Source organism: Panthera pardus, unplaced genomic scaffold (genome assembly GCF_024362965.1).
Source record: "Panthera pardus isolate Hobbes unplaced genomic scaffold, ASM2436296v1 HiC_scaffold_2, whole genome shotgun sequence".
NCBI classification, from domain to species: domain Eukaryota; kingdom Metazoa; phylum Chordata; class Mammalia; order Carnivora; family Felidae; genus Panthera; species Panthera pardus.
In genome coordinates, this window is record NW_026526765.1 from 106,515,719 (window position 1) to 106,532,521 (window position 16,803).

A 16,803-nucleotide genomic window follows, 5' to 3' on the forward strand; every position below is an offset into this window, starting at 1 on the left:
TTTAATACTAAAATATCTTAAAAAATACTTTTGAGGTCTCTTTAATGAGAAACACTAGGATTCTGGAGGCAGAGAAATAAGGAAAAAGGAAGTAAAGTCAGGTTTTCTAGACTCCTGGTACATGTTAGAGATGTATAAATCATTGCCTAGCTAAAGATAATTTGCAAATCACATGCACCTTTGCCATTGTCTAAACACAGTTAAAGAACTCTCAGTCTGTTATCTGTTGGAGAATGCTAATGCCTGTAATTGGTCATTGCTGGACCCTTATGTATTTCTAACCTGATAGCTCTATCTGCCTAAAAGCTAATTCTGTGTTTTCTGTGAAATCTTGCAGTGGTGTTATCAGGGAGATTGTGTTCCTTTTGGCACTTGGCCCCAGAGCATAGATGGGGGCTGGGGTCCCTGGTCACTATGGGGAGAGTGCAGCAGAACCTGCGGGGGAGGCGTCTCCTCATCCCTAAGACACTGTGACAGTCCAGCGTAAGTAGCTAAAGTAAGCCGGAGCCAACAAAAAGACACAGTTGGAATTGATTCAAAGCTGTGGTTTCACATGTTATCTGTAAAAACGTTTCACTAGTGAGCCAAGTGTTTGTCTTCTGAACAAGCAATAGGCACAGAGAAGTGGAAGAGCCTTGTTAGACAGACTTTCTTTTTCCCCCCACCCCCCTTACTGTGTAACTAAAAATAAAAAAGAATAGCATGGTGTATCTATCCCAGGTATAGCCAGACTTTTAATCTAGTAATAATCAGATAGATTTCCTCCTCCGAAAACTACTGAATTATGGATGAATCCAGGTCTGGTCTTAGCTACATTACCATTATTCCCAGGAAACCTAAGGTCTTTTCGCATGTCACATAAAATTATTACTGCTACATTAGTATTAAAAGGACCAATGAGAGCACTTCAAGGGTTGAAATGCCTTGATTCGCATCACAAATCACAATGAAAAGAATACTGCCCATGTGTTAAAATAGTTTCCATTCACATGCCCCTATTAATCATCTTCCGGAGCTGCCACCACTTTTCTCCCCGTGACTGTTTCATGCAGGTTGGACTGCTCCTCTCCCACCACTCCTTTTCTCCAGTCAGAGTCCCCTGGCATAAGGCCAGCCCCATCAGTATTCTCTGGTAGCTGAATTGCCTCTCCCTCCCGCTAGTGCCCATTACAGGTGGACTAGAGTCCCCCAGTTGGACTTTCCTGTCCACCCAGAAACTAAACTTCTCCTTAGCTGCTGCATATCAAGTGCTCCCATTTTTGTCTAGAGCTCAGGTTGCAGGCCTCCTTTCCCAACTAATGTTTGGTGCAGCATGGCGTTATATCACTTCTGCTTTTTTCTCCCTCCTGGGGTAAAAGTTGCTTTAATTTTTAATTTTCTCTTTTTAATTCAGGATCCCTCTCTTTGGTTCCTCCTCTGAACATCTCTTTTCTTCTTTTTTATTCTTTTCAGCTTGAAATTATTTCCTTTTACACTAGTTTCTGTGTTTCCATTCTCCAGCTTTCTTTCCATTATTATCTTCCTGCTAAACAGAGCTCACTGTCACCCACTCATAAATCAGTCATGCTACCACCATCCCCACGCCCTTGTTTTTGTCTGATCAACCTATTTCTCCCAAGCTGATTTAGACGGGGCCATTTTTTTTCTTTCTTAGAGTCAGTATTCTCTGGTATTCAAAATATATTAACATGTAACTTTATTCCATTGATTACCAGTTAGCCAAAATTATAATTATACTTGATCTTTTCTCAAACAAGTACAGAATAATTACCTAAGTTCAACTGCAGGCTACTGTAATTAATAACCAAAACTATAAAATTCTATGATAAAAAGTAATATACTCAGATAGTTATAAAAGAAGTTAGCTTTGCCATTCGAAATAGCATTCCTGAATAATAGCATATGGCTTTACCTGATGTTAAATACTTTAAAAATTAATTTATGTAAATCAAATATTGGGCATCTTACTTTTTCTTTAATGTGAGTGTCATATGCAGTATTTATATAATGCAAAGCCATCTTGTTTTGAGATGTAATTTTTCAAACTTCATATAATGAGATAGAAATTCATTTCTGCATTATTTACTTTGAACTACAGCTGTTTCCAGAGACTAATTTAGTATGCTCTTGTTTGTAGTTTGGAAAAAATAGTAAACTTGCCACTTCCTACGTGGTGAACAAATAGCATCAGGTTATATATGGCTTTTGTTGAATAAGATTCAAATGGCTTTTCATTATAAGTGAGTTTTAAACTCACTGTGTTGAACTGAGCACCTGCTTACTATGATAATTAGAAAATAAATTTATTTAATTGCATTTTCTTCCTAATGTAAATCATGACAATTAAGAGTCTTAAAAAGCTATTCATAGCAAACTGACTTAAGTTTTATGTTCAACAACCATAATCATCATTGTTAACAATCACCAGCATGACTATTATTTTAATAACTAATAAAATGTCAAATTTTGTATTTTCTTAAAATAAATGCTAATATGTTTTTGTCAAGCAATATATGTACTCTTTCTGTAGACAGATATATTCACATGTTAAACAAAATGTGTTTTCAGACCTTCAGGAGGTGGAAAATATTGCCTTGGGGAAAGGAAACGGTATCGCTCCTGTAACACAGATGTAAGTAAAACCAAACTTTGCTATGAAAAATTAGCTTACATTTCCCCTAGAGCAGGGAAATTTTTAAAACTGGAAGCTATTTGATCATAAATCCATGTGTATGAAGGTCACATGAATTTTTTAAGTTGTTAATAGTGAATGGAACCAACCTCAGGTCCAGCAATTCCATCAACAGGGAACTAGGGAAAACTCCAGCATGAAGGGCAAATACAATCTTCTCCAATAGGTACTAAGAGAGAGTCATAGGCCCCCCAAAATGTCTTGTTCCCCCAACACTCACACCTTTGCTCCCACTATCTTTCCTGAGTCCACCAGGATTAATCTTATTATACCCTTGATCCTACTTTGTGTTTGCCACTGTAAGAAACCCCAGATTCCCACATCATTCCTCATGTCTTGCCCTCCAATTCCAAAAAGTTCTGCATATCACATCTTCTGTTACCTATCTCTGCCCAACTTTTGAAACTTCTGTGCCCTTAGGAATTCAAGATCCATCAGCAGCAAAAGTCCTTACATTCCGATGTCTCTCAATTTTCCTTCTCTTCACTTTGTTGTTCTAATGGAAACTGGCTGTCCTCTAAAGATACTTACAATAAACTTTAACCTTTTAAAGTTGTTTTCATCCTTAACTCTTGAATGAGTGAAAGTGGATTGACTATGCTTTTATATTTCATTTCTCCTTTCGGATGATTCTCCCTCCCTCTTATCTGAAAGCCACACCTTTTAATTTCACATCATCAGACTATTGCACACTATTCCTCACTGTCATGCTCTCCAACTCTATTCCTATCTTAATTCTTGGTTATTTCAAAATATGTGGATATTTTTCCAATATCATCTCTTCTGGAATTTTCCATAAACATACAAACACGCTGTTATTTCTCCTGTCTTAAAAGAACAAAAACAAAAAATCTGCCGGTTCTTTTCCCATGTTTTTCTTCCTTTTGAAACAAAACTCCTTAAAAGAACTATGTACTTCCATATCCAATTCCTCTTCTAATTTTTTCCTAAAATTGTTCTTGTCAGATTTTTGCCTCCATCATTCTACTAAAAATGCTCTTGTCTGGAGTGCCTGGGTGGCTCATTCACTTAAGTGTCCGACTTTGGCTCAGGTCATGATCTCACAGCTTGTGAGTTCGAGCCCCACATCAGGCTCTGTGCTGACAGACAGCTCAGAGTTTGGAGCCTGCTTCAAATTCTGTGTCTCCTCTCTCTGCCCCTCCCCCACTGGCACTCTCTCTTTCTCCCTCTCTCTCTCAGAAATAAATAAAACATTTTTTAAAATGCTCTTTTCAAGTCACAGATGACTTACATGTTGCTAAGTCCAATAGTTCTCAGTGTTCATCTTACTTGATAGTCACTAGGCTTCCATAACACTACAACTTTTTGGTTGTCCTTTTCTTTTCCTACTTGTTTTTTCTCATTCTCCTTCGCTGGTTCTTACTCTTCTCTGACCTCTTACGGTATCCAGAATCTAGTCATTGGCCTTTTTTTGTACACTACTAATATTTACCTTGGTGATCTCATCCAGTTTCATTATTTTTGACAGCATTCATATGCCATTTGACCCTCAAATTTCTATTTTTAGCCCAGACTTCTTTTATGGATTCCAGACTCCTATCTTACCATTGATTAAACTTTTAATAGACATCTAATATTTACCATGCCCAAATGCTCTCTCTAAAACATTTCCACATACCTATACCTCCCCCATCTCAGATGTCAATTCCATCTGCCATTTTTTTCTTTCTTTTCTTTTCTTTTCTTTTTTTTTTTTTTTTTTTTTGAGTCATTCTTGATTCCATTCTCTCACAGCTCATACCCAATCCCTCAGGAAATCGCACTGGCTTTCCCTTCATGATATATCCTAGATCTGACTAGTTCTCACTGCCTCCACTGCTACCACTCTTTTTTGCACTGGATTTCTCTGAAGAGCTTTTTCCGTGGATTTGCCATTACTACTTTTGTTCCCTACAGTTCTCAATATATAAGAAACTGAGTGAGTTAGATTATATCCTTTACTCAAAACCTTTCAGGGGCTCCCCATTTTACTTAAATGCAAAGTCCTTACAAAGGCCTGCAAAGACTATACAATCTAGCCTTCCATTACTTTTCTAAACTAATCTCTTCCTCCTTCCTCCTCAATAGCTCTGCTCTAGCCACCTTCCTTGTACACACCAGGCATGCTCCCGCCTTTAGTACTTTTGCATTGCTTGTTTCCTTTATCTTATGGACTCTTCTCCCAAAATATCTACATAGATGACTCCCTTACCTCACTTTTATTCAACTGTCACCTTCTCAATGAGGCCTAGCCTGAATACCACATTTAAAACTGTAGCCTTCCCTGCTCCTTACAACCCTGGGACTCCTAATCTTCCTTACCCTGCTCTATTACCCCTCATACATACTTCCAAAAAGTAGCTTATTGATCATATTTACTTCTATGTTAAATTTGCATCTTGAAGCAATTACTTGTACCTTCATTTACAATAACCATTTCAAGTTACCAGCATTATTTATTCATTCACTCAACAAGTCGTTGAGTGCCCTCTGTATATCAGACTGTTCTAGACTGAGGATGATAATCTGTGCTCTCAAGGGTCTTATAATTTCCCAGCAAATCAGTTAATTGCAGGAAAATCACATATCTATGATATGATAGAATAATTATGGAATGCTTTAAAAGCACATAGAACTGTCACTAGCCTAATTAAGGATTTAAGGGATTCTTCCCAGAGGAAGGTAAAGGTCTGAAGGGCAAATAGGAGCAGACCAGAAAAGAAGAAAGTGACCATGAGAGCATTCTAGGCAGAAGAAAAAGTAAGTGCAAGGCTTGGAGGTTAAAGAGGTTAAATGATCTTTATCTTGAGGCAATAAGACACCATGCAAGGACTTAGCCTCTGATTTATCCTCTAGATGAGAATAGATTGGAGAAGGTGAGACTACAACAGAGCAATAAACAAGTCAGAAAGAATTTGAGGGCACTGGTGGGAAACGCAGTGGAGTCTAAAGATGGCTAAGAGGAGAAAATTAAGGACCTAACTTCAAAAATCTATAAAAATCAAAGAACCAGTGTAGTAGGAAGAACAGGGGGAGGGAGATAGATGATGTGGGGATCAGAGACTGGAATGCATTTGAATTTCAGATATGACAAGTGAGACTGTTCTCAATGGTGACAACTCTGCCAAGGGATTGCTTACCTAACCTTGGGCAGAGATGAAGGAATTCAAGGATCTTCAAAGCCAGGGAATTTGAGGAGTCTTCTATGCGGATGTTGAGGTCACTCACGATGATGTTAGAACTTGGAGTGTAGTGTGAGACTGCGAAGCAGGTACCAGACCCTTTCATAAATGAAGGAAAATGGCCACGATGGATTAGTAACAATGATGAAGCCAGATAGTGATTTGGATGAATAGCATGAATTTCAGAAGAACAGAGGTTTTACACAGGGTAGAAAAAAAGCATATCTACTGTCTATCAGACTGTGTTAGGCAGGAGTGAGAAAGCCAAACCCATGTCTCAATTCACATCTGTTTCTGTTACGTGATTGTAGGGGCAGGCACATGTTTTGGCTCTAATAAGATAGTTACTGTAATATGAATAATGTATGATAAGTAAGAGAAAAAGGAAAAAACTGTGCCAGACATATTAGGCTTGTTGCTTTTCACCCATAAACTTCCCTTTAAATGCTCAAATTGTGGGGGCGCCTGGGTGGCTCAGTCGGTTAAGCATCTGGCTTCGGCTCAGGTCATGATCTCGCAGATCGTGGGTTCAAGCTCCGCATCTGGCTCTGTGCTGACAGCTCAGAGCCTGGAGCCCGCTTCAGATTCTGTGTCTCCCTCTCTCTCTCTGCCCCTCCCCCACTCATGCTCTGCCTCTCTTTCTCAAAAATAAATAAACACGAGATGCTCAAATTGTAGAACCTGCTATTGGTGGCTTGACATTTCTATTATTAGCTTTGTCTTCTGTTTCAGCTTTCAGCAAATGATACAGTTAACATGTCTATATCATGGAAATACAAATAATTTTTTTTCATAAATCTAAGACTCTACTAGTTCAGAATATGTGACAATTCAGTTACCACACTGAAATTTATTTTCATGCTATCTAAGTTATAAAAGCTATCTGAGCATAAGTTTTTAAGCTGGGGATTTTTAAAGCATAATCTAATATGTGAAAATTTAAACTTTCAGAACACATAGCCAGCACTGTCCAAGAGAATTTTCTTTAGTGATGGAAATATTCTATATATGCATTGTGCAGCTTGGTAGCTACTCACCAAAATAGCTATTGGGCATTTGAAATGTGGCTAGTGTAACTGAAAAACAGAACTTTTAAGTTGAATTAATTTATATTTGAAAAGCCATATGTTGCTCATGGCAACTCTACTAGGCAACACTGAGCTACACAGTCTAGCTATGCAATAGAAAAATAACTGTCACAAAGAAGATTGTAAAAATTATATATAAAATTCTCAAAACAAATCAGTCTTAGATCATTTTGCAAACAAAGGTAGAATATTTCCATTTTTGGTAATGATAGAGTAAGTTATTGTGACAGAACTCTTTTTAAAAAATTATTGAATAAGACTTGTTTAAAACATCACTTTTAAATTCCCAAAGAGCTGACAAGATAGTGAGGGAAATTCCTGAAGGTCTTCTTTGAGAAGGGGGAATTCAAAATGTAAGTGGAGCATCGGAGCACCTAAAGTGCTTCTGCCCTGACAATATCCAGAGGAAGAGAAGAGATAAACTGCTCCTGTGTCTCTTTAGTACTTATAAGGAAAGTTTTTCCCAAAGCTCCTCCCGCCCTCCCTCTGATGGACTTCATGTTGTATTGGCCTGGAGGCCTCATGCCCACTTTTGAACCAGTCATGGCCAAAAACAGTGGGATTACCATAATTAGTTTAGACTAATCCAGATTTGCCCCGAACATGAGGTTAAGGTCACCTTTCCTGAGAGGTAGATTCCTGACCAAAAATTAGAATTCTGTTAGCAATAAAGTAGAGAGTGTAGATCCTGGGTACACCACACATGTCTGCCTCAGTGCTCTTTTAGTTTCCATCTTTACTAGTGAAGTAGCAGCAACAGAAGTGGTAGTGGTAGTGGTAGTAGCTGCTGATAACATTTATTGAGCACTTACTATGTACCAGACTCATTAATTTCACCATATTTTCTTCCCATTCTGAGAGTTCTTCTCCTTTTCCTAGGCAGTGAGTTGGCTTGCTGAGATATTTTGAATTTATTCTTTCAACATAAATCTAGAAAAAATATGCTGACTTAAAGTTTTGAGGGGCACCTAGCTGGCTCAGTCAGTAGAGCATATGATTGGATCTCGGGGTTGTAAGTTTCAGTCCCACATTGGGAATAGAAATTACTTAAAAGTAGTCTTTGAAGGGCACCTGGGTGTCTCAGTAAGTTGAGCCTGCAACTTCAGCTCAGGTTATGACCTCATGGTTTGTAAATTCAAGCCCTGTATCGGGCTCGCTGCTGTCAGCATGGAGCCCACTTTGGATCCTCTGTCCCCCTCTCTCCCTGCCCCTCCCCACATGCACTGTCTCAAAAATAAACATTTAGAAATAAGTTAATAAATACAGTCTTTGAAAAAAATAAAAATAAAAAATGAAGTTTTGGTATACTCTGTTCTGTTACAACTTTGCCTCTGCAATACAAATTAGCTCATAAGTGATTGAGTCATTTTGTGGCATAGTTTTTGCCACTAAGTGATACAACAGCAAAGTCAAACTACATTGATACAGCAGAATGGTACAGGCAATTTATACTGTATATGATGACCATTCATCCCACATTCTTCTTTTTGCTCAGTTTGGCCACATCCTCTGTCATGGAACTCCTTATTATGTGTTTCTGCCTGGTCTTTGTACATTGGCCTCTTCTCTTTATAACTTAGCATCCTCAACCCTTTCACATTAACTTACTTCACTTTTTTTTTTCTTTCTAGAAGATAAAGTCCTATGTTTACTTCAGGATTCCTTTGTTAGGAATTTGCCATGCATTTTTTAAACTGTGCTAGTATTTCATTAGAATCTTTATTGTTTTTGTTAGTTTTCTGTCTTTGACTTATCTGCTTCTAACACTATTTTTCTCATATACCTATTATTTTTAGTATGCAAATTTGCAGAAAGGATTTTTCAAGAATTTATGTGTTATGTTAGAGCAGAAACTTCTATATTTTAAAAAACTGTTCTAAAAGTTTCTATTATATAGACTATAAGAGAATTTCATGATAAATCCTAAAGAGTGAATTGATTGTAGTTAATACTGAGTCACGTAAGCAAGACCTCAGTATGTTCCAGTAAGCATAGAATGGGTGTTACTATGGGGGTATTATAGAGCTATTGTGTTTGTATCCTTTATGTTAACCTTGGTACTTTTCTCTAAATATACAATGGTTTTAATGTTCTTTTTTTCCCCCTCTATAATGGGGGTGTCTGTTATGTGCGAGCTACCCTATTTTAAGGAATTCCAGAGTATACTTGTCTTTATCAGATCAGCCTCCTACCTTAGTACATATTTAACATAATTGAATACTGGGCACATCAATTTAGTGACATTGTAAGCAGTATTCGAGAAATCTTTACAATTAGTTAAAATTAATCTGACAGTCAAGAACTAGGAAACAATTCGTAAGCATTTTGGCTTGCCGTTTGTGATCCAAGAGCTCACTTGAGATTTAAATAAGGTACAAAAGATAAATTGAAATGATCCTGGAAGAATTTTCAAATCATTGCCCAAAATGAGATCATATCAGGAGTCAAATGGTAGCAACACCTATTTATGAATCTTTGAAGCTTGCTCTCTGCTGTTTAATTTATGCCCTTTTAAGATCTTACAACCTGTTCCTCATAGCCTATCAGTCTCGCATGTCTTATAACAGTCTTGACCTTCTCATTTCTGTGATTGGCCAGCTAGTACTATAGATTACCCCTTAGTTCTTGTGTTTTTACATATCATAATTATTTATCATTATTAGTCATAACTCTGATTAGAGTTGCGTTAGCTTCATTAAAATCATAAGTGAAAACTAAAGTAAATTAGAAAACGCAAGGAAAAGGAAAATAATATTAGGCTGGGATTAGTACCTTAAATATGTACCATAATTCTTTCTATTTATTAATATGGGCCACACATTTTGCTTTGAGTTTCCTAGTGACCTGAATAAAGAGGCTAACACTATCAGTTCTAAGATTCATAATGTCTGGTAGCCATGATGAAAGGAGATACATCACAAAGGAACACTTTACTATTTTAAAGTTTTGATACTCCTACAGGGATCTCTACATTAATGAATCAGATTGAAATATGCAAGACTGACAGTCCTCTTTTTTGCTTAGGTTAGAGGAAAAATTAAGACCAAGAACCTCTTTAGGCCAAGCAGTCTCAAAAAGTGGCTAGCATGAAAACAAGATAGCTACAACTTCTCCCCAGTGCTGATTTAATTCCCACCACAGGCATTTGAAGGATAGAGGACTGATAGAAAGACAAGAGCTCTCCAGTGGAAAAGGAATAATGTTTCCATTATTTCCTGTCCCATTTACCCCAGTTGCAAAGAAAAAGATCCCCAGAGATAGAAAAGGCAATTTATAAAAAAAATCTCAATCTTTACAAATTTAAAAATAGGTCAGAAAATTGTATCCAGCTATAAAATTGGCCTGACCAGTTTCAACAGCAACCTAATCAGCTTAGAGACCAAAGGTACTGACACTTTAGACTCTAAGGCTGATTATCTGCATCAAGATGTGTTAGGCATCTACATGATCATCTGTCACCCTCAGAAGCCTTCAGAAGCAGCTAGACAAACATGCTTTCTTTGACATCCATATAAGGCCTCAAGGACAGAATAGTACATGAAGACAATAGCTATAGCAGGAACAAATTAAAGTGGTTTTCCTCTTGAAACTACTGAGAAACCAATTTTTATTAAAGACATAATAGAATTGGATGAAATTGGGTCTCACCATTGTACTAGGAACTGCAATAGAATATTTGAGATCATAAACTAATCTAAATAGAAAATAGATATGGCCCCTGTGAGACTTGGGTTTGAAGAACAGAATTTTAAGGAGGTCATAATGCCATAAAAAAGGACTTTTCTACATTTCCAAAAAAGAATTTCCTGGTGTTGCTTAGCTGTTCTCCAAAACCAAAAAAAAAAAAAAAAAAAAAAAAAAAAAAAAGTGCTTGTTCTTCCTGTTCTATTTTATTTGTGATTTGTGTGTCTGCTTGATAATGTATGTAACTGGCGGGGCGGGGGGGGGGGGGGGGGCAGGGGGGGCAACCTGATGAAGTGGAGCCTGGCAGTGCAGGCAGTGAAAGAATTCACCCAAGGCAGAACAAAGGAAATAGTTTACTGAATACACCCCAAGGGAGGTGTGGGCAGGACAGCAAAGCAAATACTGTCTGCCACTAGGCAGTGCTGGGGGGCTCTAGTTCAAGGGGGAAGGTGAGGAGGTATGGAACTTGCGCGATTTTCAGTTTTTTCTTTTTTTCTTTTTTGGTACCTGTGTCCGGGTGTAAGCAATCCCTAGGTCAGCTAGGGCTTATGGGTATTTTGAGGTAGGTCGCCCATTGGGCTGTTTCTATTCAGCCAGGGGGTTGGGGAGCACTGTGGGCTCTTCTCCTTTACACAGGTTTCTGCTGTTCAGGTTGGTTGCCTAAAAGTGGCCTGTACAACTGGAGTAAAACCTCTGGTGAAAAACCTAAGCTTCACGCAGGCTGGGATGGAAAGTCATATTTGTCTTTCATCTTAAACATTGCATTTCCTATATCTTATACATCAAAACTATACAAAATTATGGTGTCAAAAGGGTGGTCTGTGGTCTGTTAAAAAAATGTAAGCATAGTGTGTAGTATCTGGGTATTTTCTCAGCTTTTCTAGAGGGGCATGGTACCACGCAATTTTTTTCTTCAACACATTGCTTATAGTCATCAAATGTGATATTGCTTTGGTTGTGGAAAATATAGCCTATATTTAAACGTAGAATTGTAGTGGGGAAAGTATGGAATGTGGATTCAAATTAACTTAAGCTTGATTGCTCACTGTAACACTTGTTGCTATTTGGTTGAAATACCTAAGCTTCAGGGAATTCCTATAGAAATAGAGCATAATTATACCAAACTTACAGGGTTGTTTGAGAATTAAAAGAAGTAACACATGTAAAACACCCAGTGCTACTTTCTAATACTTAACCTGTACTCAATACAGTGTAGCTATTAATTATAGACATTTTTGTTTCGAAGTAGATTACAAAAATTATGAAGTACTTGCAAATATAATTAAATCTTCAAATCACTTTTATAAAGAGGAAGAATAAGTGCTGTGTTTTTGTTTTTTTTTTTTTTAAGTATTTTGAAATTAGGGGCACTTGGGTGGCTCAGTCGGTCAAGTATCCAAATTTTGATTTGGGCTCAGGTCATGATCCCAGGGTCCTGGGATAGAGTCAGGCTCTGCACTGAGTGTGTAGCCTGCTTAAGATTCTCTCTCTCTCTCTCTCTCTCTCTCTCTCTCTCTTTCTTTCCCCTCTCTTTCTCTCTGTCTCCCTCTGCCCCCTCCACCCCATCTCTAAAACAATTTTTTTTTTTTTTTTAAATGAGGGACTAAAGCTGAGCAATAGTCTAGTACCAAGGAAGGGATTCAGTGAGGCATTGAATGTCTAAGTATTGATCCACTGCTCTCATAACAAACAGATGGAGCCTTTGGGGGGTGGTTGGGCAAGGTAAGCTTCTCTGAAAGAGTTTGGTCACCTTTGACATTGTCTTACTTCCAGTCTAACCTTACCCTGCAGCAGAACCAGATAGCTGAGAACATTCTGAACCTACAGACCTTGCCCCCAGGGAGAGGTGTGGGGTAAGTGATAACAAGGTACAGAGTGGATCCATTAACAGTGTTATAACCATGTCCCAAGTTATAATTAGAAAACAGAGATGTATCAAACACTGCATTTTTTATAAATGTTTTATATAATATTTATTATATTATTATATACATGGCAAAAGAATAACAGGAGCTATGTCATTACTCTTTAGGTTAGTATGAACTTGTGCATCGTGTTTTGAAAAATAAGGACTAGCTTTTAGACACAGAATAGAGCTTGCTTGTTTATTGTGTTTCTAAAAGGGATGTTTTAAAAATTACGAAGTAAATGTTTGTTTCCTAATGATGTGATTGGATGTAAGGGTTCAGGTGCAGACAGATAAGAAAGAATTCTTGAGATGTTTTTGGTGCAAAAAAAGTGTTTTTTAGTAAAGCACGGGGACAGGACCAGTGGGCAGAAAGAGCTGCTCTGGGAATCTGAGGAGCTATTAATTATATACTTTTAAGTTGGGAGGGGTAGAGACAAAGGAGGTTTCCAAAAGGATTTTCATAAGTTAAAAGAAGACTTAGGGGATCCTGGAGGCCTAGCTATTGTTAAGCTAAGGTTGTTTTTTCCTCTAGCCAGGCATTAACATTCAGACGGTTGGGAGTTCCTGCAGAAATGTCAGACTCTGCCTGTCTCAAGTATTTGTCAATGGGCTGCAAGTTAAGGAAATTTAATTTTATCTGCGTTTCTTTTGCCTTTGCTCTCTGCATCACTAACATTTTAATAGGCTTAAGGGAAAAGGTTATGCTATGTTCAAATAGCATTTTAATTAAATTCAGGCTATACAGAAAAAGCTTTAAGTTTGAAAACTTGTATAGAAGATTATGGTATCAAATATGACAGCTAGATTCTAGTTTGTCTGGACATTATAGGTTTATCGGGCTTTTGTTTCTTTTTGCTTAAAAGTAAATACACAGTGAAACTACAAAAAAATCAGAAATCTTTGTGGGAGAAAATATAAGAAGGTTGAATCAGAACTAGTTGAGATGATTCACTGTGTGCATTGGACATTACATTTAACTTTAGTGAGCTAATCATACAGTACTTGATAACCAGGAAATCAGGAATCTTGTTTGCAACCTTTAAGAGAGGGTGTAGAAGCAAGGACTTTGTTAGCCCATGTGACACTGTGTGCTTTCGAAAGGGATGCCTGTTTGGGTGAACAGATAGAAATGTGTTCTTTCTTCACAGTCCCATTGTCAAATACACGACTTGCTAAGTAGAGCAAGGGGCTGGAATCTAAATTGCATGTAGTCTCCTGTAACTAATATAGAGTATATAAGAGTATATTGGTGTAAATAATAGAGTACTGGTATAGAGTATATTGGTATTGAGGGTATAGAATATATGAGAGTGTATTGCTATCCTGGAGAGGGAGTAGAGAATTAAACTTGGGGAGTGTTGAAGTATGGTCTGGTGTGATAGCGAAGAAGCCAAAGTGCATTTAGTGTGGAAGCAAGAAAGGAAAAAGCAGCAGAAGGTGAGAAGGGCAATAGAGAAAAGAAATAGAAGAATAAAATGCCAATTTTGCTCACGTTGCAATTTTACCTGAGGCTGTAAGAATCCTTGTATCCTGCCAGCCTACTTAACTTCTTTAGGAAGGGGAAAAGAATGGGAAAAGGGTGAAAGAATTTTCATGCTGGGTTTTCTTATCACACTATATTACCCATAAGATATAACACAGTATTTGCAGATTTTTCTCATTTGCAAGACATTTTGGGATGTATTTCTCTTGAAGTTAAATGGCATTTTGAGTGTATTTTGCAAATGAAAGAGAGAAGGCACAAAGGGCTTCTGGGACTTGCCAAGGTCACCCTATTCTTTGGGACAAAACTGGGATTAGAACCTCAGTAATAGAACTGCCACTATGAAGTTTGTGAGAGGAAGCTGAGATTTCTTTCTATAGCAACTTTTATGGCCCAGTGAATTATTTTTTTTTAGATTTATGTACCAATAAAAAGTATTAAGTTTAGTCAAAAAAAGATGCTTTTAAACAATCAGTATAATTGGAAGCATAAGATAGTCTGTAGAACGTGCTAACACATTCTAACGTTACATATCTCTGTAGAAAGAAAAGTGCTGATAAAGATGCTAATATTAATTTTTTTTATTTCTTTGAAAATACTAAGATCAAAAATGCTGAGACCTGCAGCTTTGCCCTCTGGATTTATGTGGGGTCCTGCTGGTTGCTTTTTAGAAGGAGAGGATGCCTGATTAGTGTTAGCAACAGGAGGCTGAAAACCTGTCAGGCTTTACATAAAAAATTGGTTGCTTATGCCCACTGTTTTCTGTTAGAGTTTTTGCATGGTGTCAGCATTTATTACCTTTAAGTAATGTAAAAAGCATTACTTCTTAAACGCTTTACTCAAAGGCTTTATTAAAAAAACACTTTATTCAAAAAAAAAAAAAACAACCAAAAGAATCTACTGTATGTAATTTTTCCTTAGGAAATTATTCTTTTCCTTGATCACTCTGATTCTTTGGAACAAGAATATACAACTCCTACTGAGCTAATTTCTAATCAACACAAATCCAGATCGTTCACTGAAGGAAGCATTGAAATCAGGAAAACAGAACACTAGCTGATATAGTCTAGAAGCAGAAAGGCATGGAATAAAGTCTACTACAGTTTCCTTAAGCCCTTCTGTCCTCGCTGCTATTCTATGAACATCCTTAGTACAGTCTTGCTTTAGGGTCTTTTCATTTACTGTTTATTTTCACTCATGTGTATGTAGGTGACTCCCTCAGTTTCCTTTAACTCTCTGCTCAAGGGCCACCTTGTAAGAGAGAATTTCTCCGACAATACTATTTTAAAACAACTTCCCTCCTACCTCACTATCAGTCCTTTCACCCTGCTTTATTTTTCTTCTTTCTCACCTCCAACTAGAGTGAGCTCCATGAAAGCAGGGACCTAATCTATTTTGTCTATTGCTTTATCTCTAGAGCTTACATCATGTGTGACACATATTAAGCAAATAAATGTATTTGCTGTTTAGAAGAAAGACATTTAAGGCCAGTTCTTGGTGGCTGGTTTTAAGAGGACTAGTGATAAGGTTATGATGTGCCCATAGGAAAGCCATCAAGGTCTAGATTCCTTTCAGTTAGGGGTAAGATTGTTCCTTGCAGATCCAGAAGAAAGGAGCAAGACCCCTAGGTTATAGGAGGACAGATTTGGGCTAAAAGTAAGAAAGAACCTGATAGTAACTGCAGCTCCTGAAAAGTTTTTTATTTTTCTGTTAGATGCTTATATAGATTGTATGACCACTTTGGGGAATAATTGTAGAGGAGATTTAAGCATGTTAAGCAACATAGTTTATATTCTAACATTTCTCAAAAGTATATGATTCTGTATTGACTCAAAAATAATCACTGAATTTAGTTATTCTTCAAAGTGCTACTGGACGTATGTATCTATTATGTTAACACCTAAATCAAGGGGTTGACAAATCACACCTTCTGGGCCAAAGTTGGCCTGTCCCCTCTTTTTCTAAATAAAATTTTATTGGAACACAGCCCTGACTGTTCGTTTATATATTGTCCATGGCTTCTTTGACACTATAATGGCACAGTTGAGTAGCTGCAACAGAGACCGAATGACACTCAAGAGTCTAAAATATTTAGTATGTGGCCCTTTACCAAAAAAAAAGTTGGCTAATCTCTGCACTTAACCAACAAATTGCAAAAAATAATACATAGAAACCATCTCTGTTCAGTCTCCCAAATACCTCGTCAATATCATCATCGTTGCTATTTTTTATTGTTTTATCAATAAAGATCCAACCATAATAATATAACCACTCTGAATATTTATTTATTTATTTTTGATTTTTTTATTTTTTATTTATTTTTTTTAATATATGAAATTTATTGTCAAATTGGTTTCCATACAACACCCAGTGCTCATCCCAAAAGGTGCCCTCCTCAATACCCATCACCCACCCTCCCCTCCCTCCCACCCCCCATCAACCCTCAGTTTGTTCTCAGTTTTTAACAGTCTCTTATGCTTTGGCTCTCTCCCACTCTAACCTCTTTTTTTTTTTTTTTTCTTCCCCTCCCCCATGGGTTTCTGTTAAGTTTCTCAGGATCCACATAAGAACCACTCTGAATATTTAAATAGAGGGAATTTAATAGAGGGAATTTAATGAAAAGAATTGATGGAAGAGACAGGAAGATGCCACCCATCCTCCCAGGGAGACCAAGGAAGGAAGTAGTTTTATCAGAGTCCAGAGGCTGGGATTATACATTAGAAGGTGGAACAGAAACTGGATGGGGTTGGAGGGTACGGGTGGTG

The 16,803-nt window shown here is 37.4% G+C and overlaps 1 protein-coding gene across 8 annotated transcripts in view; it reads left to right on the plus strand.

Annotated features, from left to right (window-relative positions):
* The window catches only part of ADAMTS6 (ADAM metallopeptidase with thrombospondin type 1 motif 6), a 305,077-nt gene that overhangs the window by 208,207 nt on the left and 80,067 nt on the right, over positions 1–16,803 (plus strand). For 6 of the 8 annotated variants that reach the window (XR_002071347.2, XM_053907329.1, XM_019414338.2 and 3 more), the window contains 2 exons: positions 338–483; positions 2,569–2,632. Coding sequence is in view for 7 of the 8 variants with exons in the window: in XM_053907329.1 (XP_053763304.1) it covers positions 338–483; positions 2,569–2,632 (210 nt within the window). In the remaining variant the exon portion in view is untranslated. The remainder of the gene's footprint in view (positions 1–337; positions 484–2,568; positions 2,633–16,803) is intronic. The other 2 variants (XM_019414343.2, XM_019414344.2) reach the window with 1 other exon arrangement.